We start from the raw sequence: 24001 nt of genomic DNA, 5'->3' as shown, positions 1-24001 counted from the left end.
GTTTTGAACCTTAAACCGCATAAACACATTTCATTACACCAAATACACAAAATAATGTTCTTTTTAGCAACGTCATATGACCCCTTTAAAGATAATGTACTCACCCCCTTGTCATCCAAGATGTTCATGTCTTTCTTTCTTCAGTCGTAAAGAAATTATGTTTTTTGAGGAAAACATTTCAGGATTTCTCTCAATATAATGGACTTCTATGGTGCCCCCGAATTTGAACTTCCAAAAAAATGTAGCTTCAAAGGGCTCTAAACGATCCCAGCCGACGAAGAAGGGTCTTATCTAGCGAAACGATCGGTTATTTTCTAAAAAAAAAAACAATTTATATACTTTTTAACCTCAAACGCTCGTCTTGTCTAGCTCTGCATGAACTCTGTTTTTTCCGTTTCAAGACAGTTCCAGAAACTCCCAACTCATTTTCTCCTCCAACTTCAAAATCGCCCAACATATAATTTTTTTATTTTTTTTTTAAATAACCGATCGTTTCGCTAGATAAGACCCTTCTTCCTTGGCTGGGATCGTTTAGAGCCTTTTGAAGCTACATTTAAACTGCATTTTGGAAGTTCAAGCTCGGGGTCACCATAAAAAGCCACTATATGGAGAGAAATCCTGAAATGTTTCCCTCAAAAAACATAATTTCTTTACGACTGAAGAAAGAAAGACATGAACATCTTAAATGACAAGGGGGTGAGTACATTATCTGTTCATTTTTGTTCTGGAAGTGAACTACTCCTTTAAGCCATAAAATAGGTTTGTATGAAGAACAGACCAAAACAGACAGTATGGCAACATGGAGTATAGCGCACAATGTATGGACTACGTTTACGATCATTTTAGTATGCTTTATGTTTTTTGGTCATTTCAGATTACTATAAACTGTGGTGGCATAAGCAAGAGATTCGTAACAATTCTACAGAAATGTATTTTTTGTGATATCACAAATTGTTGTGTTCCACGGCAAAAAAACAGCACACAGGTCTGGAACACGTACTCATGAGGGTGAATAAACAACGGCAGAATTCTCATAGTTGTTTGCTGAACTATCCCTTTAATTAAAATTCCATAACAGAATAACATTGGTCTGTGGCTCCTTCAGAAATCGTACATACTGCAGGATTTTGGTCAGAGTTCACGATTGAGTAAAAACATGTGTATGTTCAGAGGGCAAGAGAGGCCAGAATGTTCAGTCCAATCTCAGCCCACAACAGGACACTTAATCACACTAATCCATTATGTGATTCACAGAATGATGAAATCGCTGGATTAATAACTCTAATAATGATCTATTACAAGTGTGCTCTGTCACGAACCCGGTTTAGGAGAAAGCCGCTGAGATTATAGAAATTTCAGAGTGCACACAGGTGGACAGGTTGAGTCAAAGCACTGGGAACCAGCCCCGACCACACAACCGTGGAGATTAAGAAGAACCTGAACAAAACAGCTTTACAAACTCCATCAAAAACTAGAAGCACAGCGTGAACTACAGCAACGGCCAGTAAGATGTGATGAATCAGTCCATCGCCCTACAGCAGGAGGTTTAACATGCCAACACCGCACGCAAACATGCGCCTCAAGATGTGGAAATGAACACGGAAAAATCCAAATTTCATTCCCACATATCATCGCTTTCTGAAATAGAAGCGTGTTTAAAAATGAATGTGGTGCTGGAACTTTTCACAGTGGAAATACTGATTCATAGGGTGTTAGAAAGCAATCACAGAAATTTACAATCTCAGAAAAAAAGGTACAAAACTGTGACTAGGGCGCTACCCTTTTAAAAAGTACTAATATGTACAATTAAGGAACCAATATATACCATTTGTTGGTAAATAAGGTACAGAGATGTACCGTTTAGCTTTTAGTGTTCTTTGTACCTTTTTTTCAGTGTGTATGTTAAAAATGGTCTGTTCATTTTTGACACTTACCGTAGAGGGTAACTTCTTAGCAGCTTCAGTAATCACCTGACTCAGAGGCCTCCATAAGTGGAAAGCATATCGACCTAAAAGCAAATGTAATAAAGGGAAAAAAGCATTGATGGGTTGAAAAGTGTGCCACTTGATCAGACCATTTACAGAGTTAATTTCCAGGGTTAACAAAGTTGGTTTAAGGGTGAAACCAAGGACAAAACCACATTTTAGTCTTATTCAATATGTGTTAAAGGTGAGGTCGCATTTCAACTTCCCTTGGTATTTATTTGGTCAGGGTGCTGGTGAACTGCCAGCGGTTGTGGTTCGACTGTGAAGCAACACACTGAAAGTCCACAGTACTCAATGAAATGAACATATAATGCTTTCGAACATCCAGCATTCAATAAAGAAGCTGTGAAAGGCCATTGAGCGGCTCATTTAATCCAACCAAACAGTAGGTGAAGAACACACAAAATCATTAAAGTAATTCATTATGGGAACATTTTTGGATTTTCATCAAACTCAATTTTTGAGAGGAAAACGTTATTTTGCTTTTCAGCAAAAAAGCACTTGCGGCACCCTCCACTGTAATCCAAAGCCCTGCCTCTGAGCGGCGCAGACCACACACCGCCTCAGCTTTTGGCAGGAGCGCTGCCCCCTCGATGTACTGAAATGGAAATTAGCCCCCTTCCTCAAAGCGACCACAAGTGCTATTCCATCCTGACCTCACACAGCTATGGGTGGAAGACTTGATGATTAACAATGATTAACTACCATGCAGCAGTAGGGAGGACGGCAGAGACACCTGCCAGAAAAGAATCAAACGTAAACAGGCCGATGACAAAGTCGCTTAAATTATTTGGCCACATGCGGCCGTTTAAAGTCACTTTGATTCCTTTAATGCTAGAGGCCGCGTTGACCTCATTAACCAGGGTGAGCTTCATCTGGGGGCTTGAACAAACACTCACAGTAAGAGTGGCTTAACCATCACCCTCATCACCGTCGCCATCATCTCGAGTGCTTCCAATCCTTTAGAATCACATCATAAATATCTGTGGGCAGCTTTAACGTACGGAAAGTTTAGCTAAATATTTTAAGAAGACAAAGGAGGAAAAAACTTTTATTACATTATACAATGGCTACTCTATCCCACTGTGAACCGCAACATGAGGGATTTTAGCTTACAAACATCCTGCCTAGAAACATAGTCTGCGCCAGAACGCAAACACGAAAGCTTCGCCAACACGGTGTTCCAAGAGTGCTGATATCTAGTTCAACAGCACTGGGACTTTTCACTGTTGATATCACTTTACTTGTCTGTGTTTGTGCTTTCTAGACAGACCGTCAGTCTGTGTATTAGTGGTGGGGAGCTGTCACTGATTCATTTAAGCACACTCATTCATTCGGGATCGAAACAAGTGATTGTCTTTATGAGTGAGTATTTGAATTATTCCCTCAACTGTTTTGCTCTAGCACATCAATTAATTTAGGACTGAGCTAATTGATGAGTGTTTTTATGAGTGTGTCACTGAATCATTTACTAAACCGATTTGTTCAAACACACCGATACATTCAGGATCAAAAAAGTTGCCTGGGTCACATTCACTAATAATATTGTAGATTACTTCATATTTGCACACACAGGAGAGCTTCTCATGAAAAATGTATTTCTAATTCATAACATGGATGTATGCGCATTCATTTGTACTTACAGGATTAGTACTTTCAGAATAAAAATGTCCTGATAATTTACTCACAACCATGTTATCAAAGATGTTAATCTCTTTCTTTCTTCAGTCGAAAAGAAATTACGATTTTTGAGGAAAACATTGCAGCTTCAAAGGGCTCTACACGATCCGAGAAATCGGGGAATAAGGGTCAGCCGAGGAATAAGGGTCTTATCTAGATAAACAACCAGTCATTGGCCTAAATTTATTTTTGACTGAAGAAAGAAAGAAAGAAATAAAGAATGTTTTTATTCTGGAAGTGAACTAATCCTTTAACCTTGGCTTGAGTACTCGACATGAGTGACCATGCGCCTGAGGTTAATATTTTTTCCTTTATAGCCTTTAATTACTTTTGGTGGCAAACATACAACACTTTCTAAAACTGCGCACTTGCCAAAGAGCACATGCACAAAGATCCTCAAGCGATGCTGTCCTCAAAACCAGTTCAATAAACACCTTTTATACACAGACCCAGACTACAGAACTCTCATTAGCCAGCCCTAACCATAACTGTGTTTTTACCAAGCGGCAACCTTCTCTCTTGTGAAACCAACACGGAAGTGACTAAAACTGCAATTCTCTTTGCCCATTTTTGATTATCCGGGAGTGACGCGCTGCCAAGATGGCGACGGCTGGCTCCGCCTACTTTAGGCTTCAAAAACGCTCTTCGGAAACCTACGGGTGACGTCACGGACACTACATCCATGTTTTTATACAGTCTATGGTTTTTACACAGAGAAACCTTGCAGCTCGAGTTTATTAACACAGCTTTTCTTACTCTTTTACTGTAACGTGATGACATAGTGATGTACGAAATTTCACCTTAACATGATTATGAGGCCAAAAAATGGTAGGAACAACAGAAACCTGAAATGAAGGTCCTGAATGAAGGTTTCGATCCTGAATCGAAACAAGTGACTGTCTTTGTGAGTGAGTAACTGAATCATTTACTCAACTGATTTGATTAAACACACCGATTCATTCAGAAATAAAACACCACTAATGTGCTCTGCTCAGACATGCAACAGTAAATTCTGCTTCAAATCCATTTGGAAATATTTTTAATGGCAAAGCAAAAAAAGACAAAGTAACAGGCAAAAGTGCATTTAAAATGTAAGTTACTCAATACTAAATTCTTGTTTATTGAACTGCTGCATAAAAGCAATAACACACTCACAATTGTGCTAATGCTGATATTTAAAACATCAGCTCTCTTACTTGTGTGATATCACTTAATTCTGACACGTTTTGGAACTCAAAGGAACATGAAATTGAGTTTGCATGGCAACAAGCTTGTATGCTTTGCTCTTAAAAACTATTGCAATTTGCTGAGGCTAACACTATCGTGTGTCATAACATGACAATATTGCGTAAAGCAACTAAATGTAAAATTTGTCACATGGATAATGCTATTCAATTGCTTATCACAGTCAACCCATGCAAGAAAATACAAGCAATCCAGTCTCCTCTGGAGTAACCTGAGGTTGAGCACTACCTCAAAAGCACAATGGTGATCAATCATCAGTTTGAACCGGTAGCCTTTGGTTCTCAGCCCAGAGCTTTAACCACTAGGCCATACCACACAAATTATATAAATGCATGTAGCATCTGCATGTGACACGAGTTTTAATAACACGCAGATCTCCAAATGGATGCATACACAGGTGTCCAAAGCAGATGTGCTCACCTGCAAACCCTGCCGCTGCAACTCCCAGCCCCACTGCCACCAGACAGCCACCCTGAAACACACACACAAGCATCACATCACTATGATAATTAATAATAAACACAAGTCAATCGCTGGTAGAGAAGGATTTTAAGCATTAGACGAGGCACATAAGGTTCTCCCATAGCAGATCATTACAAATTTAAAAACCAGACGAGACTTCCACTGGAAACGTAAGATTCTTCCTAGAACTGTTTTTGTTCATTCTAAAGAGTGTTTTTCCTGCATCTGAAAAATCCAAAAATTCCATAGACTTCCACTGACTGAATGTTCAGTATGACTGATGAATCATGCTCCAAATGTCATATAGTTCAGCTGTAAACACACAGGCCCTTTAACCTTTAAGATGTTCTTTCTTTCTTTCTATCTATCTATCTTCTCAGACAATACCCCAAAATTAATAAAAACACCCAGAATGCCCCAGCTACTACCTCAAAATGCATAGCAAAGACCTAGAATGCCCTAGAAACCACCAAGAACACCTTAGAGACCAATTGGTATCCATAAGGTGCATATAACCTTTTAACTTTCAAATAAGGCTTTGACAAACAAGATTGGCTTGAAAAATGACTATATTTATTAAATCAACTTGTACTTATAGCTTTTTGTGGGCCATAAGGTGTTAATTTCCCATGTCACAACACTTACATAATCATTATTGGGCCATTTTTGTCAATGCATTCGTTTACATTAGGTGTTTGGCTATTGATGTAACATTATACTTGTTATAACATCTCTGGTTAAAAAAAAAAAAAAAAAAAAAAAGGAAAAAGTCAACATGACAGACAGCGAGCAAACGAAGGAAAAGTATTGTGAGAATAACTCCCCTAGTACTTCAAACCCTCAGAATCAGCCAACACGGTAAGCACAACAGAGAAATATCATGAATTTGACTCTCATACTAGGTTTATAAACGTTTGATATAATAATAACAATAGCTCTATAAAATAATATATATGATCAAAATAAATATATGTACATTTTTAACATATATCGTTATTTCGATGTGTTTGAGCAATCGTTTTGGCGATTAAATATACATTTATTGCTAGTTCTTTCTCTGTATACAAACCAGAAGCTACTTTAGTTTCACTTTCGTTTCTGTAAAAACATTCCGAAGAAGCGAAACTCAGATAGGAATATGTACCATGGCAACGGAGTCCAAGATTACAGCATTGTGAGGAAGGCCAGTTTGTCTTGGCTCACATTTTCCTATTTATCTCTCTTCGACTCATTAGAGATGGTAAATGACAACATTAAAACACATAAATAAATAGGCTAGTCAAATATCATTAAGAGACTAAACAAATGCAACAATCCTCTGGTGGACAGTACAAATAGGAGGTCTTCAATATGTTTTGAGTAAATGTCTTGGCTAAATTTACCAACTGTTTATAGCCTATACATTTTAGAGGAAGCCGTGCATATAAAGGAAATGAAATAAATCGAAGCAGCAACATGACGGACAGCGAGCAAACGAAGGAAAAGTATTGTGAGAATAACTCCCCTAGTACTTCAAACCCTCAGAATCAGCCAACACGGTAAGCACAACAGAGAAATATCATGAATTTGACTCTCATACTAGGTTTATATACGTTTGATATAATAATAACAATAGCTCTATAAAATAATATATATGATCAAAATAAATATATGTACATTTAAAAAAACATGTTTTTCTTAGTGTGTGAAGAACGTTTAAAACTCAAAACAAACGTTTTACTATAATGAACATTTTTTTTGCAATGAAAAGTGTTAGTTAGATGCTAAAGGTTTATTTTGTTTGTTTTTTTTATTTTTAAATGAATAGTTCCTCCAAAAATTATAATTTGCTGAACATTTACTCACGCTCAGGCCATCCAAGGTGTTGGACAGATGTGAACAGATTTGGGGAAATTTAGCCTTACGTCACTTGCTCACCGATGGATCCTCTGCAGTGAATGGGTGCCGTCAGAATGAGAGTCCAAACAGCTGATAAAAACATCACATTAATCCACACCAAGTGTCCTGTGAAGTCAAAAGCTGCATGTTTGTAATAAACAAATTTATCATTAAGATGTTTTTAACTTTTAAATCGTTGCATCCAGCTAAAATATGAGTCCTCTGTCCATATTATTTTCTCCAGTGAAAAAGTCGCCTCGTCTGAATCAGAAGAGAAATATGTTTTTGTATGCAAGACAAAAACAGTTGTAAACAAAAATGTCAATGGATTTTGATGTGTGAGGACAACAGGGATGGCCTAGAGGAAGAGTTATGGATTATTATGGACTCGTATTTTGGCAAGAAGAAACGGTTTAAAGTTCAGACTTCTTAATAATGGGATTGTTTCTTACAAACATGCAGAATTTCACTTCACAAGATATTAATTGATGGACTGGAGTCGTGTGGATTATTGTGATGATTTTATCAGCTGTTTGGACTCTCATTCTGACGGCACCCATTCACTGCAGAGCAAGTGATGAAATGCTAAATTTCTTCAAATCTGTTCTGATGAAGAAACAAACTCATCTATCTTGGCCTGAGGGTAAGCAAATTTTATTTTTGGGTGAAATATTCCTTTAATCCAGTGGGGCCTAATCCTGTTGCTACAACCTTTGATCAGCTACAACCCTGATCAAACACAACTTAACCAGCTGATTACAATATCGAGGAGCACACGATAATTACAGACAGATGTGTTTGATCAGGGTTGGAACTGAAACCTGCTGGTAGGTAGATCCAGGAACAGTATTAGGCTCCTCTGCTTTAATCATCCACTCCGTGAAATCTGTCAACTCCAAATTCCCAAAATCTGCTGACTGACTCTGACTTTCGGCATCTAGCTTTGACTAAGGGTAGATGAATTAAGTAGTCATTTAGTAGCATGCCCTTTGCAAACTTCCATTTGCCAGCCCTGATCTTCAGCCATTGTCACAAACCCTATTTCTGTGTTGAAATAAAATGCATTTCTCTCTCTGCAGTTGCACAGAAAGAAGAGGAGGAACTGAGGAGATTGAAAGAGGAGAACCGCCCTGGTCCCATTCAGCTGGCTCCAGAGAGACTAGGTAATGTGGAGATGAAATGTATAGAAGTCCCGATATGAAAAAAGACACAAAGCAATGAAAAGAACATCTAAAGCTGCTAATGTATTCACTCTCACAGGTGGTGCAGTATCACAGGCAGAAGTCAGACAAAGACAGCAGATGGAATCACGCCAGTCAAAGCTGAAAAAAAAGGTTTAGGAGTACCTGCATCAAATTTCTGGTTCCTTTCCAAAATACTTGTGGTGTGGTGCATACTTACAGTACATTTAAATATCTTTACAGCTTCAAAAAGAGGAAATGGATCAAAAGAAGAGACAGGCAGAGGAGGAGGAGAATGAGAAGATGAAGGCCTTACAGCGAGAGAAGGTACAGCTCAAGAAATTGTTTACATCTGTTTTTTTATAGCATTTCTGCAGGGCATTGTGTTACTCTCATGCATCTGCAAAACTCCATATGCTCATCTGGCTTGTGTTTGGATTCAGTGCTTTTTTATGATGCCTTTGTAATTCAGACTTTATAACTCCAGATGTCACTGCAGGCAACTTACATGTTATGTTCTTTGCAATTAAATACTATATTAGACTTCAGCCTTCAATGCTGCTGCTGCATGAGCTTTGCGTGATTGATGACTCTAATTATTTCAGCAGCCACACTTCATTTGCTAAAACATGCTCCGGTCACTGTTTGGCCATTCTCGTAGTGTAATACTGGTTTACTTTAGGGATCTCTGGATTATAGATAAACTTGGAATACTGGAATACTGGAAATTAAAAACAGTTGAAGAAAAAGTTTTTAATTAGATTAGATTTAACTTTATTGACATTGTGGAAAGTACAAGTACAGAGCCAGTGAAATGCAGTCAGCATCTAACAAAGTGCAATCTGGGAATGACAAAAGAATGACAACACTATGAAAATATGTGGTTCAATTAAATATAAATATAATTTCATACAATTCAGCAAAAATTATATTTACATAATAAAAATGTAAAGATTCCGCACTATTTAAAGTTCAGTAATCAAACTATTTTTAATGAAAAATGTTGTATTAAATTAGAAAAATGCTAAATTTTTACTAGTGGTCTCAGATGGACCACACTGTATTTTTATGCATTTATATATATATATGGTCACACTTTATTTTTTAGGATCAATTCTCACTATTAACTAACTACTAACTATGACTTTTCCTCAGTAAATTTCTAATTACTGTTTATTAATAGTTAGTAAGGTAGTTGTTAAATTTAGGTTTTGGGTAGGATTAAGGGATATAGAATATGGTCATGCAGAATATATTTTGCTTTAATAAACTTCCAATATGCTAATAATATGCATGCTAATAAGCAACTAGTTTATAGTGAGAAATGGTCCCTAAACTAAAGTGTTACCATATATATATTTTTTGTCAAATGTCTTAATGACATCGAATGTAAAGAAAAAATGTGCAGTTTAGTGATAGTAGGCTATAGATGCCAAATAATTATTACACTGCAAATGACATGCTGCTTCAGAGCTGCCATTAGTTGAAGAATGAGAAAATTCAGAATACTGGTAATAGAAAAGTTTGCATGCATTTGGATAGCTCAACGGAATCAATGAATATGGACATTTCTAAATGTGTGTGTGTGTGTGTGGGGGGGGGCAAAAATACTGATTGGCCATTGGTCAGTCAGAACTAAAACTTCCACCATAAACTCACAGCACTGAATGAGCCAATCTTGCTGCTGTATGTCAAACTGGTCAGAGTGCTTAAACATTATTATACTGTAGTTCATTTGCATATTAAGCTGAAAGAGAATGAAGTATTTTAACATCTAAAGTGCACATATGTCTAATGCATTGCAGGCCACAAAGCTAGAGATGAGAAAAAAGCAAGAAGACGAACAGAGACAGAAGCTGTACCAACATGACAAGCAAATGTACGTCAACATTTTTTCTACACCTTGCCAGATTTAAAGTGTGCTTTGTTTAAAGGAGGAAATAGGATGTTAAGCTGCACTACTGGCCATTGTCCAAAAACAATAAACCTGAATGCACAGGTTTATCCTTGGCCCAAGTTCAATTAAAAATATGCCTTTTGTTTAGAGCATGTCAAGAGAGAATTCAAAACCATTGCAATGAATCCTACAAGATGCTGCTGGCAATGAAGCTTCTTTCATTATTTACCATTGTTTCATCACAAACCCAGCTTTATTTCCACTGAAGTCGAATACAAAAGAATAAATTTGATTCTCATGCTGCTCTTTATAATACAGTGAAAGCAAATGGCGACCAGAGGCTATTAAGCTCCAATTTGAATGAATGAATGAATGAATGAATTAATGAATACATAAATACACAATAATCATTAAAAAAGCATCATAATTGTAGTCCATAAAAATTCTGCACCATATTCTATAAAGTTTTTCTTCTTTAAAATGATTCCCTTTTGGCTTAACTTTTAAAGGGATAGTTCACCCAAAAATAAAAATGTTGTCATGTACTCACCCTCATGTCATTCTAAACCTGTATAAGTTTCTTTCTTATGTTGAATACAAAAGAAGATATTTTGAAGAACCAAACTGTTGTTGGTCACCATTGAGTTCCATAGTAGGGAAAGAAATACTATGGAAGTCAATGGGGATCTTCAACTGTTTGATTACCAGCATTCTTCAAAATATCTGCTTTTATGTACAAAATAAGAAAGAAATTTAGACAGGTTTGCAACGACATGAGGGTGAGTAGATGACAACATTTTCATGTTTGGGTGACCTATTCCTTTAAATCCAAATCATAAAATATAAATATGTGCATATTAATTTTGGCAAATTGTGATTGGTTACAAAACACAGAAGAACCATAGATTCAAGATTCATGTTATAAAAGATTATTGCGATTAATCACATCCAAAATAAAAGTTACTTTTACATAATATATGTTTGTGTATTGTGTATATTTATTATGTATATATAAGTGCACACACACAGTATATATTTTAAAAAAATATTTACATGTATATATTTATATTCATATAATTTATATCATATATAAATATATTTAATATATAAACGTAATATATTTTTCTTAAATATACATGCATGTATGTGTATTTATATATACATAATAAATATACACAGTATACATATATTATTGTAAACAAAAACTTTTATTTTGGATGTGATTAGTCGCGGTTAATCATTTGACAGCACTAATATATATATATATATATATACAGGTGCATCTCAATAAATTAGAATGTCGTGGAAAAGTTCATTTATTTCAGTAATTCAACTCAAATTGTGAAACTCGTGTATTAAATAAATTCAATGCACACAGACTGAAGTAGTTTAAGTCTTTGGTTCTTTTAATTGTGATGATTTTGGCTCACATTTAACAAAAACCCACCAATTCAATATCTCAACAAATTAGAATACTTCATAAGACCAATAAAAAAACATTTTTAGTGAATTGTTGATAATTTTATAATATTATAAATATTATTGGTTATTCTCCTATCCTTTTGTTTTGAAGTTGGAATTAAAGACTATTTACGTTTACTCCATCGTCGTGCGCTATTGCTACAACCACATTCCGAAACAGAATCCAGGACCTTAAACAGTTTTTCACGGCAATCCTCTTTCTCTTGTTTTTTTTCATTTTTTGCTTTTTTTCCATGGATTTACCCGCAGTCAAGCTCCTCTGCCTGGAGCAAGAGTATCGTTCCCTCAATGACCATACGAGGGATTTTTAGAGCTCGCCCATCTATCTCACTATCCGGACAGCTGCCTGTGCACGTTTTATTACGTGGGACTGAACAACGCCACTAAGCCAAAGCTGTCCAGGCATGGTCCTCGAGGAAGTTTCACTGCATTCGTGGAGTGGGTGCTGTAGGAAAATGGACTGTTTTTCTCCGTTTGCCCAGCTGAGGAAAAAATCTCTAGCCCCACAAACGAGAGTCCAGCCAGCAACCATCCACGATCGACGCGACGGAGAAGTTGCTAGAGCCCACCGGAGACGGCGAGCCTGAGCCCACTGTGACATGAGAGCCAGCGTGCAAAACCGCGACTGAGCCAATCACCCCCCCGGAGCCTGAGCCTCAAAACCGTTCTGACCAGGTGGGTGAACCCGCCCACACTCCCACCGCTGAGGGTGAGCTGCAAATGGACATTATTTTGAGGAACTGATGGACATTTTTCAAGATAACTTAATAGACTGGTTTGGGGAGGTAATACCCAGTGATCCTGAGTCTCCTATGTCTCCTGTGTCTCCGCTGGTTCCGTTCAGCCCCGAATCTCCTGTGTCTCTGCTGGTTCTGTCCAGCCCTGAATCTCCTGTGTCTCCGTTGGTTCCGCCCAGCTCCTGTTCTCCTGTGCTCCCTCCCAGCCTCCCTCTCCCGCCTCCTCTCCTAAAACCAGCCAGTTCCTCAGCCCTATCTCCGCTGGTGCCTGTCAGTCCCTCAGCTCACCCTCAGTCAGCACCATCTGGGCGCTCTGATCCACCTCGGGACTTCCAGTCTCCAGCTCCACCTAGGCATGAGGATCCCCTGTCATTGCCTCCAGCCTCCGAGTCCTAGACTCCACCTCGGTCCTTCGACCCATCGTCTCCGCCTTGGTTCCTAGCTCCCTCGTCTCCACCGTGGCCCGTCATCCCACTGGCTCCACCGGGCTCCCTCGTCCCTCCGGCTCCACCTTGGTCAGTCGTCGACCATCCGCCACCTCGGGACTCCACTCCTCTGGCTTCACCTCGTCACTCCATCCCTCTGGCTCTGTCAGGCTCCTCCTTCCCTCTGGCTCCACCTTCATCCTGGGTCGCGCCGTCTCCATCGCTTGTCCCCAGGGTATCGTCTGCCAATCCTCCACCATGGCTCCTCCCTCCCTCCCTCGACTCCGCCCTGGGGCCTTGTCCTGGCTGGTCCCTAGACCAACATCTGGGTCCTCCTGCTCCTGGCTTCCCCTTGGCTCCTCCAACCCTCCACTCCCCCTGGACTCATATAGACTAATATAGTTTGGTTCTGCCCCTCTCTGGTTCTTCGTCCTCCTCCAGAACCCCCGCCCTCCTTCCTCTGTTGGATTCTATGAGGTGCGAGGACGCGCCTTCCTGGGAGGGGGCGAACTGTCACGGTTATGGACTTTTGTTTGTGTTCCTGATCTCCAGTCTTTTGTTCCTTTGACCTAGTTTCCCTTAGTTGCCCTGATTAGTTCATTCTGTTCACCCGTGTAGCTTCCATCACCTTGTTAATCATCTCGTTTGCTCCTTTTGTTTGCCTGTCTTTATAAGCCTTCAGTTTCCGTCTACTTGTCGTCCTGGATTGATGTTTATGAAATGGATTATGTGAGTTGATGTGGATTAGTTCTCCTGGTTATTCTCCTGTCCTTTTGTTTTGAAGTTGGAATTAAAGACTATTTACGTTTACTCCATCGTCGTGCACTATTGCTACAACCACGTTCCGTAACAATGATATTATATTAATATATATTAAATATATATTAAATTCAATTAATATTTAATTATCTATAAAATATATATTTATATATTATTACAAAAATTAACTAATTAATCACACAAGTTGGTGTAAATAATCATGATTAATTACACCTAACATTAAAATGTTATATAATGTTCACATTAAATATTCAAATTAATGTGGAAACAGCATTATTGTAAATGTTAGATATTTTATATACTGATACTGATGTCTATATTATGTATATTATTTTTAAATTAATTGTATTGTTTTTAACAGATGAATGAGATTTGAGAGCAGTCAAGACAGTCGATGAAAAGTAACTTAAATTTCAGTCTTTTCCTCAGATGACTTGCACAGTACATGTTTTGTTTTGTTTTTTATTTCTGGGAGAAAGAAAATCATATGGGTTTGGAACGACATGAGGATGAGTAAATGACGACAAAATTTTCATTTTTTGGATGAACTATCCCTGTAATCACAATTATGTCCCTTCCTCCTGCAGGAAAACCAAGGAGTTTCTTCAAAGAATTGAGAGGTCCAGCAGTAGCGTTTCTATGGCAGCAAGCAATTCCATACCAGCATCATCCTGGGTAAGACAAAGGCCAAAAATGCACTGTGTGCTCTATAGGCCTGAGTTCAAGCCTCTTGTGAATAGCTGTGGCACTGAGGTTACAGCCCAAGGCACTGGAATAATTCACACCAATTGATCTGTCTTTGATGCATGTTTTCAAAGCAAACAGTGCTCGCTCGGGAGCTTTCCTTGACATGGCACACTGGACTGCAGCAAAGAGTTGGCCTGCTGCAGAGCTCGGTCCCCTTCAATTATCTCCTCATTAGCCTCACACCGGAGATCGCTGACTGAGTCCATCATAGAGCTTCCTCAGTTGTAAACACGCAGCCCTCCGTTTCACGATCAGCCAGCACAAAGGCGCAAGTGTTGCTTCTGTATGGTGAGGCAAGCAGAGTTCAGGGGACTTCCCAGAGTTCACAGCAAGCACGCCTAACAAAAGGCAGAGAGGGGTCTGTGAGAATGCAACAAAAAGAGAGACTGGTGTGGAATAACCTGTATGGTTTGAGTGAAAGTACCTGGAAAAGAGCCAGAGGTTGAGCCTGTGACATAAGCAATCTGGCAGGATGTGTTAAAAGGTGTTAATTACAGCTAAGCCACATGATTTCACTTGAATTCTGAGCAAGTTGGGTATGCTTCAGAATTCAGATATAGATCATGCAGTGCCTGTATTTTTATTTATTTTTTGGCAAACCTTTTCTTTAAAGTTCTGCTTGAAGAATCATCAAAAGTATGAAGATCTCCACCATGCTGGAGGCAGCAGAAATTCCTTTCATTAGGGAGTAATATTTAACCCCTTATTCTCAACTGGGAAAAGTTATGGCATAAAATCAAATCAAATGCAAATTAGCAGCCAGGACAACATAACACAAGACTTTCAATGCTTTTGAAATAAGTATCATATGCTCACCAAGGCTGCTTTTGTTAATATGTTAGTATATTTTAAATTGCAATTTATTCCTGTGATGCAAAGCCGAATTTTCAGCATCTCCATTACTGCAGTCTTCAGTGTCACATGATCTATCAGAAATAATTCTAATATGCTGGTTTGCATATTACATAATATTGATTTGCTTAAGAAACATTTTTTACTATTATCAAAGTTGAAAACAGTTGTGCTGGTTCTATTTTTGTGGAAACCATGCAAGTTTTTTTTTTTCAGGATTCTTTGAACTGAAAGTTCAAAAGGGCAGCATTTATTCAAAGTAGAATTCTTTTGTAACATCATAGCTGGCACTTTTGGTCAAACACTGAGGTTCCCTTAATACATCTCTCTCAACTAATCAAATCTGGTGCTGTTGCATCATTAAAATATTTTATATATATGTCATCTGCAGCATGCTAGTCTATTCGCAGCGTACAATGACTTTAAAATACTATTTTCCCACTTCCTCCCCAGCTCCACCTGTCTAGATCTGGTACAGGTATAAATATACTGTCTGTTGTGGATAATATATAAATTTTATATTCATTCAGTATATTCATATTTTTAGGTATGTTTTATTCACGTTCATTGCTTTCAAAGCTATTTTCATCACAAATCATGTCATATAGTACACATTCACAACACACTGATTGTCCTGTAGTGATTACAGTGTCTACAGAGATCACTACAGAGGCCTAGAATTTAATGTAATGAAAAGTACCAAATGTTAGGAAACAGATCAAATAGAGGAGTCTGCTGCGGGGATGTTTTTGTCACATTTAGTGGCAATTTGCCCTGGTTAATTTCTGACCATGACTGGTGGGGATTGAGGGCTGGGCTGACCATGAGAGGTTTGAGGGCTGCCTCTTATGTTGTACAAACCACTAAAAGTGGCATCTGACAGCACTGTTAAAAATCGGCATCGTCTCGTGTCAAGCAAAGAATGTTTTGTTGTGCGGCTTTCAAAACTGGTCTGCAATTGTTCCCTTTCGAGGACTTCCCTCTGGATGACTAATGGGGAAAATCCTTCTAATAGACAGATCGTGCATTAGGACTGTAGGGCCATAGTACACAACACATGCAACAGAGTTTTGAGCAGAGCATTGGCTCTCTCGGCTTACCGGGAGAGGAGGCCCTTAGATTGTGCTTTCTCTTGCTGTATTGACTTAAGTGGCTGGACAACCTCCAGGCCAAGTAATGAAACGCTCCAACCTAAATGTCGTAGGCCCGCCGATCAAAGTGTTTGTGGAAAGACGGGTTCTTGATGTGGTTTTGTGGCCACTGAGAATTGTTATGCTTTCAGTGATGCTTCCACAAGACAGATTAATCTCCTCCATATCCTCTGTTTGTGCAAAGAATCCTTTGTATTGGCTTCCCAGGATGCCAGGCCCAGGTCGTCCCACCTATTCCCCTTACTCTCTGGCCATTTCAAACAGAGCAGCCCCTGCCTGCTGTCCCCGGGCCGTCTGACCAAACACACAAAAGATCTCTTCAGCTTCCAGGCTCTCTGCTCCCCCCTCCTTACAGAGTCGTTCTGAACAGGGCCATGAGAATCTCAGAGAAACATCACAGCTGACACCCAGTTTTGTGCTGAAATATGCGATGGGCTCACCCTCAGGGGTTGTATTGTATGGACGAAGGCTGGAGTCCAGTGTGGATTTGTCTAAGGGTGGTTCACAATTAATGACTTAATGATTGGTGTGCTCTGTTTAGTTGTAATGATGTGTGCACACCAAAAGCGAAGTGATTATTTGCATTGCTTTACAAAAAACATTCTCGCAGGATGTTTTTTTGTGTCACTCGCGCAAATAAAAAAAATTGTGTAATTCTCTCCTCCATTTTCTGATACAACCAGATGTGTCAAACCGAGCATGTCAATAAGCTATAACAACTATAACAATAACAATGCGTCATGTGAATTTTCCGTTTGAATTGAAACTTTTCAACAGAAGATGTGACTGAGGTGTATATTGTGTGTTCGTGGCAATTGCTTTGGCCAATGCACGTCATTCACATTGGCTGGCGCGAATTTGCGTCTTTACATTGACTTTGTATTTAGTATGTATTTGCATTTAGTACTTTGTATGTAATTAAATTAGCTTTTGGTGTGCACACATCATTAGACAGGAAAACCCTCTAAGAGAAATTGCATCTTTACAGCACTACACCCTAATTTTTAAAATTAAACAAATAAATAAAAAATATTATTGCAATAATACTATTATACTGTAAAATAAGTAAATGTATTATTATTATTAATAATAAACAATCACATTTTTATTTTGGTGGAAAGCTGCAAGGAGGCTTCAAAGCTCTTTTAAAAAAAACATATTTATAAATGATTCTAATTACAACTTTGGAAAGATGATTGCTGCTTGTTGTGTTTTAAAATGCCCATTAAAAACAACTCAGTCTCACTAAACTTGTAAGTAGAGCAGCATTTACTGTGAACCATTTTGCTCTGAGCCGCTGAAAACAGCAGATCATGAGCTGCTCATGTGTAAATGAACACAGTGCCATGCTAAGCAGCCAATTATTGTCTAGTTGGTGAGTATCAGTTTGCTGTTTTTACTCGTATTTGGTGCATTAATTCATAAAATTAATGTATTTGAAAATGCAGTAATTTTCTCTCAAATTTCACAGTTCAAGTAGGTCAAATTACAGGTCACAAAAAAGGAAATCCATATTAATATGGAATAATCACATCCCTGATAAGTAATCAAAGCTGCAGTCCATAACTTTTTTGTGTTCAGAATTTACAAAAGTAATATAATAAACGAGAAAATTAGTATAATAAACGATAAATCCTAAAGTTCTGGATGTTGATATCTAGTTTACATGATAATAACTGCCTCTGATGTCTTTAACCTATAACCTTGCAAATTTTGTCAAAGCCATTGACTGGTTCTTCTTCAATTTTACTTGATGGCCTTTTTCCGCTGGACTCCCCTGTATGGGATTACATCTTTGCCACAGTTCTGCGCGTGAAAGATCATATTTTGAGTGTGCAAAACGAACTGAGTTTTGTGGAGAAAATGTTTGTCTCGCAAAGAAGAAAGTATTTAGAGCGCACGAAAATCAATTTTGCATTTTAAAATAATTTTTTGGATTTGTGCAGACCTTCTCTTTTGCACGTGCAACGTTTCACTAGCTTGCTCCCTTGATGCCCTCAGTGCTCTCTAAATGCCAACAGCTCGCTTGCTCAACACAACACATTTAATGTTACAATATGCCATAATTCCAGCCAATCAGAGACGAGGCTGCTAAATTCTGATTGGCTGCCTTGACACCCAATCACAGAATTCCTTGCATTACCTCGACAGCAGAAGAGAAAAAATACAGTGCATGCATAATTATTATGCAAGTTGATATTCTGATAATATATTTTCCAAGCGCATTTTATCAATTCCAAACGACATCAATCTTAATAACTACTATTAATCTTGTATTTAATCATTTATAATTAATATATAATTATTCATGAAGGCTGGAAGTGAAAAATGTCTTATATTCAGGTGTGCATAATTAAGCAGATTTTATTTTACAGATAAAATGAGCCAAAAAAGAGATTTAACTCAGACTGAAATTTTTCCTCTTCCGCTGTCATCAGCAATGCAAGGAATGTTGTGATTGGTTGTCAAGGCAGCCAATCAGAATTTAGCAGCCTCCTCTCTGATTGGCTGGAATTATGGCATATTGTAACGCTGGGTTGTGTTGAGCAAGCGAGCCATTGGAATTTAGAGAGCACTGAGGGCATCAAGGGAGCAAGCTAGTTAAATGTTGCACGCGCAAAAGAAAGGGTCTGCACACATCCAAAAACTTATTTTAAATGCAAAATTGATTTTAGTGTGCTCTAAATACTTTTTTCTTTGCAAAACGAAAATTTTCTCCACAAAACTCAGATCGTGCGCATGCAAAATGCACTTTTGTGCGATCAAAATATGATCTTTCTCGCGCAGAATTGTGGCAGAGATGTAATCCTATACCCTGTGTCCTTGCTCTTAGAAGCTGCATAAAGCTGACCATTCAGATTAAAACTGACACTTTATGTCAGCACTTGCCATTTCTGTGTGCAGTATGCATAAGCTGACCAGTAATCAGAGTGTGAGCGGTCCACACACATGCAACGGAGCATTGCATTTTTAAGACAGTGTCAAGCTCAAAATAGATAAACTTTTAAAAATGCACCTTGAGATCCATGCACTCATGTTTTTGAATACAAAAATGCATCCTATGTGAATAGCAACTAAAGGCAAGGCCATATTAGTGAAATTGGAGTTAAATTTCACGAGTGAAAAAGGTCCATTGTCTCTTTTCAATAGTGTAGAGATGTAAGAAGCACCACTCACACAGAAGTCCCTTCAAAACCAAGTGGGTTTTTGTTGCTCAATGTGGCAAATTCATGTGACCAACATGAAAATGAGTAAAACTTGTGTATGGAAGTTTTTTCCCCTCACGTGAAACTCCCAATTGTGCAGATTCCTATTAGAATAACTGGATTTCGCACACAAAATTTTGCAGAGCAATGGCAAATGTGACCGCATGTTAAGAAACGTGTGATCATGGATTATTCAAGGCATTCAGGAAACCCAGTATAGTCAAAAAAAGACACATTCCTAGATTTCATTGTGTGGACACTATTTCTTCACAGACTAAAAGTCATGAGTACAGGGAAGCCAGAAGAGAGGAGGAGAATGCTGACCTGCTTAAGAAGAAAGAGGAGCAGAGGAGAAAGGTAAAGAACAAAGGAAGCAAAACAGATGTTCTGAACATCACCTCCACTTTTGGTTCGCAGGAACACCACAGCAAAACGTCTGGGCTTTGCCAAGAAAAAGAACTAACTCTGCCTAGCATATGCTATTGATTAGCATGTTCTAGGTTATAGGAGGTAGTGATGGATGGAGTAGTGTAGGTGTTTTCCAGCTGGCTGTATAGTGGTATTTCTGTGGCTTTGAATGCCTCTACGTCGATCAAACACAGACTTAATTTACTGATATGCATTGAGGACAAAAGGTCAGCCTGGCCTATCATGCTGATATTGTTGTTTATTCATGCAAATATGCAATTAAATTGTTATAGCCACAGAGCTTGAGTCCCTTTACATAAGTAGAGGAGACATTTCTGTTGGAGATGAAATTTTCATTAACTTACTATTTCCAGGCAGGAATTTTGGAGGAAAAACAAAAACAACAGGAGGAGGACAGGAAGAGATGGACTGAAGCTGACCATCGGCGGTATGGGCGCCTAATCATGACAGACTGCTAAAAAAAGCCATGACTGTCAGAATTAATAAAGGCGTCTGAGACCACTAGTAAAAATGCTTATATTAGGCATTCTTCTAATTTTTGTTTCTAATGATGACGAAAAAACACATAATTAACCTGTCATACAGAATATGATTTTTTTCCCCCTGTGAAACACCAAAGGAGATATTTGGCAGAATGTCTAAGCTGCACAATGGAAGTGGATGGGAATCAGCATCTGTCTGGCCCTCAGCTAGAAAAGACCACCTTGGACATTCTATAAATAACTACTTTTGTGTCCCATGGAAGAAAGAAAGTCATACGGGTTTAATGGCACATTTTGAACTTGTATAGACTCTTGTGAAAAAGAAGTACACTTGAGTGAAAAAGTACTTATTAGAGAAATAGCATACTTTAATAGAATACTTGTGTAATTTAAGAATGTAATGTTTTAGACACTTAATTTTATGTTAATAATGTATTATAGTTTAAATATATGCAATTAGCTGAATGTTAACGTGCTTTCTGACCACTTAAGTAGGACTTACATATTTATATATCATTTCATAATTACTTCTTTTGTCTTTGAAATATGTGTGCTGCTGAATGTACTGACAAGCATTTAACTAAATATACTTACGTGTAATTTCTGTTGAAGTTGCATGTAGTCATATTTGTAACTGTATATTTGTAACAATTTACATTTAAAATATATTAACTTTAAATGTAGCATATTGAATAACACTAGTTAAAATTATAATTATTTGACATGTTTAGTATGTTCGTCAACACCTCAAAATAAGTGTACTTCTTTAAAACATGACAAAGGATTATTAAAACATAATGAGGTAAAATGTACTTTAAAGAAAAATAAATTAGAAAAATTACAAAGTGTGTTAGGAAACATGAAAGTCATGAAAGTGCACTTTCTTTTAGTACACTTAAGTGGGCTTTTATTACATTAATATTATATTATCTGTTAGTATTTTTAAAATATACTTGAAGAGTGCAAAAACCGATAACTCCATTTTAATAATTTTTTTTAGAAAGCACGTTTTTTATTGCGTATTCCAAGTAATATCAATCAAACTGCAGTTGAGTTGTTTTGATTAAGTAATAATAACTGAAACAAATACAGGTAATTTACAAAATTGAAGTTCATTGAAAGTATGTTTTTTTACATATTAAAAGTTTGTTTTATAGCAAAAGCAGATAACTCCACATTTCATGTTTTAGAGTTTTAAAAAAAACACTCATTTAATCTTTGTAATCTCCTCAGATGACAATATAGAAGATGCCTGACAAACGTCTCGGGTTACTTATGTAACCATGGTTCCCTGAGTAGGGAACGAGACACTGCGTCCTCTAGGGGTCGCTATGGGGAATGCCTCGTCGTGACCCGTGTCTGAAGCATACTTTGAAAAAACACCAACTCGTTGGCCGGCGACAGCCATGACGTCACTACCGGTGTGACTACAGTATAAATCGGCGCCGGGAGCTACACTGAAAGAGCAGCCCACAGATAAAAATAGCCTATCCCCAGATGCTATATCTACGGCTATAATGCTGGAGTGGCTAGGATCAGATGATGTTGAAGAGAGAACATCATCCTCCAGTGGCTGTCTCTCGCCCCCCGTCGATGAGTGCGAGAAGGAAAGCCCCTCTCTAAACTCATCGGCCAGGTCCACCTGAGATCCCCACGAGCTCATTCTCCTACGTGCCTCAGCAGCGGCGGGTCCTGAACCGCGGGAAGCAGATGGCTGCCCCTCTTTACTTGAAAAGAGAGACAAACGAGAACGGAGCTTTTTCATTGGAAAAAACTTGCAATGCACGCAGATTGCCCCCTCGAGGACATCGCGTGCGTGCTCCTCGCCCAAACAAACAACACATAGATCGTGTGTGTCATCTGGTGTCAAATAGCGATGACACGGATGCACACACCTTCTAAATGCTCTACTAGTGCTCACCATAATAAATAGAGATAGCTCTTACTTTTTCCTTGGAAATGCACGCTTCAAACAGAACAGTCAATGAAGACGAAGAAGAGAATGATGTGTAGCTTCCGGCGCCGATTTATACTGTAGTCGCACCGGTAGTGACGTCATGGCTGTCGCCGGCCAACGAGTTGGTGTTTTTTCAAAGTATGCTTCAGACACGGGTCACGACGAGGCATTCCCCATAGCGACCCCTAGAGGACGCAGTTTGAAGTTCCCATGAAAGGGAACGTTGTTGTTGTTGTGATCATAAACTGTATGGATGTGATTACACGCAATACACAGAGCTTTTCCCTCACCATTGTAATGCGCTGCTTTTGCAATGTTCCGTGAAAACGTTTCAGCTTTTATTTTCCTTTTTCGCCTAGAAGAAGATATCACAGATTCCTCAAATTCGTCGAATTGATCCATCCTCGATCACTTTTAGTCAGCTTTGACGAAACTCCTCTCAGCTTACACGTCTTTTCTAAGTGAAAGTAGCCTTGTCACCTGACCTGAATACAGCGCGCTCATTCGCTAAAATTGACTTATCGGCTTCTGTTCAAAAACAACAAGGGCTCTTGCCGGCTTTTGCAGAAAAACGTGAACTCGCGATGCCTTGAAAGCGGACAAAACCTGCTTTTTTGCCGGCTTCTGCAGTAAAACGTGAACTCGCGATGCCTTGAAAGTGGACAAAACCGACTTTTTTGACAAAACGTGTTTAAGGTTCCGATCGCGCTATATGTGAGGCAATCAGCTCTTTTTTTTTTGGAAAGTGGCGTTTATCGGTTTTTGCAAATGAACTCTACACTTTAAGATTTTAAGCATACTTTAAGTGCACATTCAATACATTTAAGCATATTTCTTTTTCACAAGGTTAGAACCGTAGAAACAGTGCAAAACAGTTCTTTATTTTAAATGTATTGAAATCCTACAATGTGTTGTAGTTTTAAAGGTGTCCTATTATGCTCTTTTACAAAGTCTTGATTTTGTTTTTTTGGTGTACTAGAGCATGCTCTCATGCTTGGTGGTTCGAAAAACGCATTATTTTTCACATAATTTACATTATTAAAATAGCTTTCTCCCCATCCTGGCACAAACGGCTCGATTAGTTCCGGCTTTGATGAAGGTCCGCCTTCCGAAAAACAAAATGTGTTGTGATTGGTTAGATGTTCCAGTGTGTTGTGATTGGCGAACAGCTTAGACGGTGTTTCAGTACTGCCACGCCCCTTGCTCCGTCTTTCAACAAAAGCTTTTTGGCGAATCCGGCAGGCACTTTACTCCCTCGTGTTGTGGAAGCTGTCCTCAGTCAAATGCGCAGCACACAATAGCAAAGAAAAAAAAGAGTTAAAAAATAAATTGCAACCACTGTTTCCTGACATCATCCGCTTTCGGAAGCCCAAACAAAGACATTTGTATACAGAGGTAAAAAAACAGCGTTTCAGGCGGTCGCGC

General features: G+C 38.4%; 2 protein-coding genes across 2 annotated transcripts in view; one reads left to right on the top strand and one right to left on the bottom strand.

Moving 5' to 3' along the window:
* Positions 1–5403, bottom strand: part of dnajc15 (DnaJ (Hsp40) homolog, subfamily C, member 15) — a 20639-nt gene extending 15236 nt beyond the window's left edge. The window contains exons 1-2 of the mRNA XM_016231095.1: positions 5331–5403; positions 1935–2008 (exon numbers count right to left, since the gene is read on the bottom strand). Of these exons, the coding sequence (XP_016086581.1) occupies positions 1935–2008; positions 5331–5403 (147 nt within the window). The remainder of the gene's footprint in view (positions 1–1934; positions 2009–5330) is intronic.
* A 1107-nt stretch (positions 5404–6510) lies between these two features.
* The window catches only part of epsti1 (epithelial stromal interaction 1), a 24913-nt gene continuing 7422 nt past the window's right edge, over positions 6511–24001 (top strand). Inside the window, exons 1-8 of the mRNA XM_016231094.1 lie at positions 6511–6559; positions 8330–8413; positions 8511–8584; positions 8675–8758; positions 10237–10310; positions 14340–14427; positions 19982–20065; positions 20491–20564. Of these exons, the coding sequence (XP_016086580.1) occupies positions 6511–6559; positions 8330–8413; positions 8511–8584; positions 8675–8758; positions 10237–10310; positions 14340–14427; positions 19982–20065; positions 20491–20564 (611 nt within the window). The remainder of the gene's footprint in view (positions 6560–8329; positions 8414–8510; positions 8585–8674; positions 8759–10236; positions 10311–14339; positions 14428–19981; positions 20066–20490; positions 20565–24001) is intronic.

The sequence above is a fragment of the Sinocyclocheilus grahami genome, unplaced genomic scaffold (genome assembly GCF_001515645.1).
Source record: "Sinocyclocheilus grahami isolate Dianchi unplaced genomic scaffold, SAMN03320097.WGS_v1.1 scaffold383.1, whole genome shotgun sequence".
NCBI lineage: Eukaryota > Metazoa > Chordata > Actinopteri > Cypriniformes > Cyprinidae > Sinocyclocheilus > Sinocyclocheilus grahami.
Note: the sequence above shows the minus strand (reverse complement) of the source record. Positions and strands in the feature narration are given on the sequence as shown.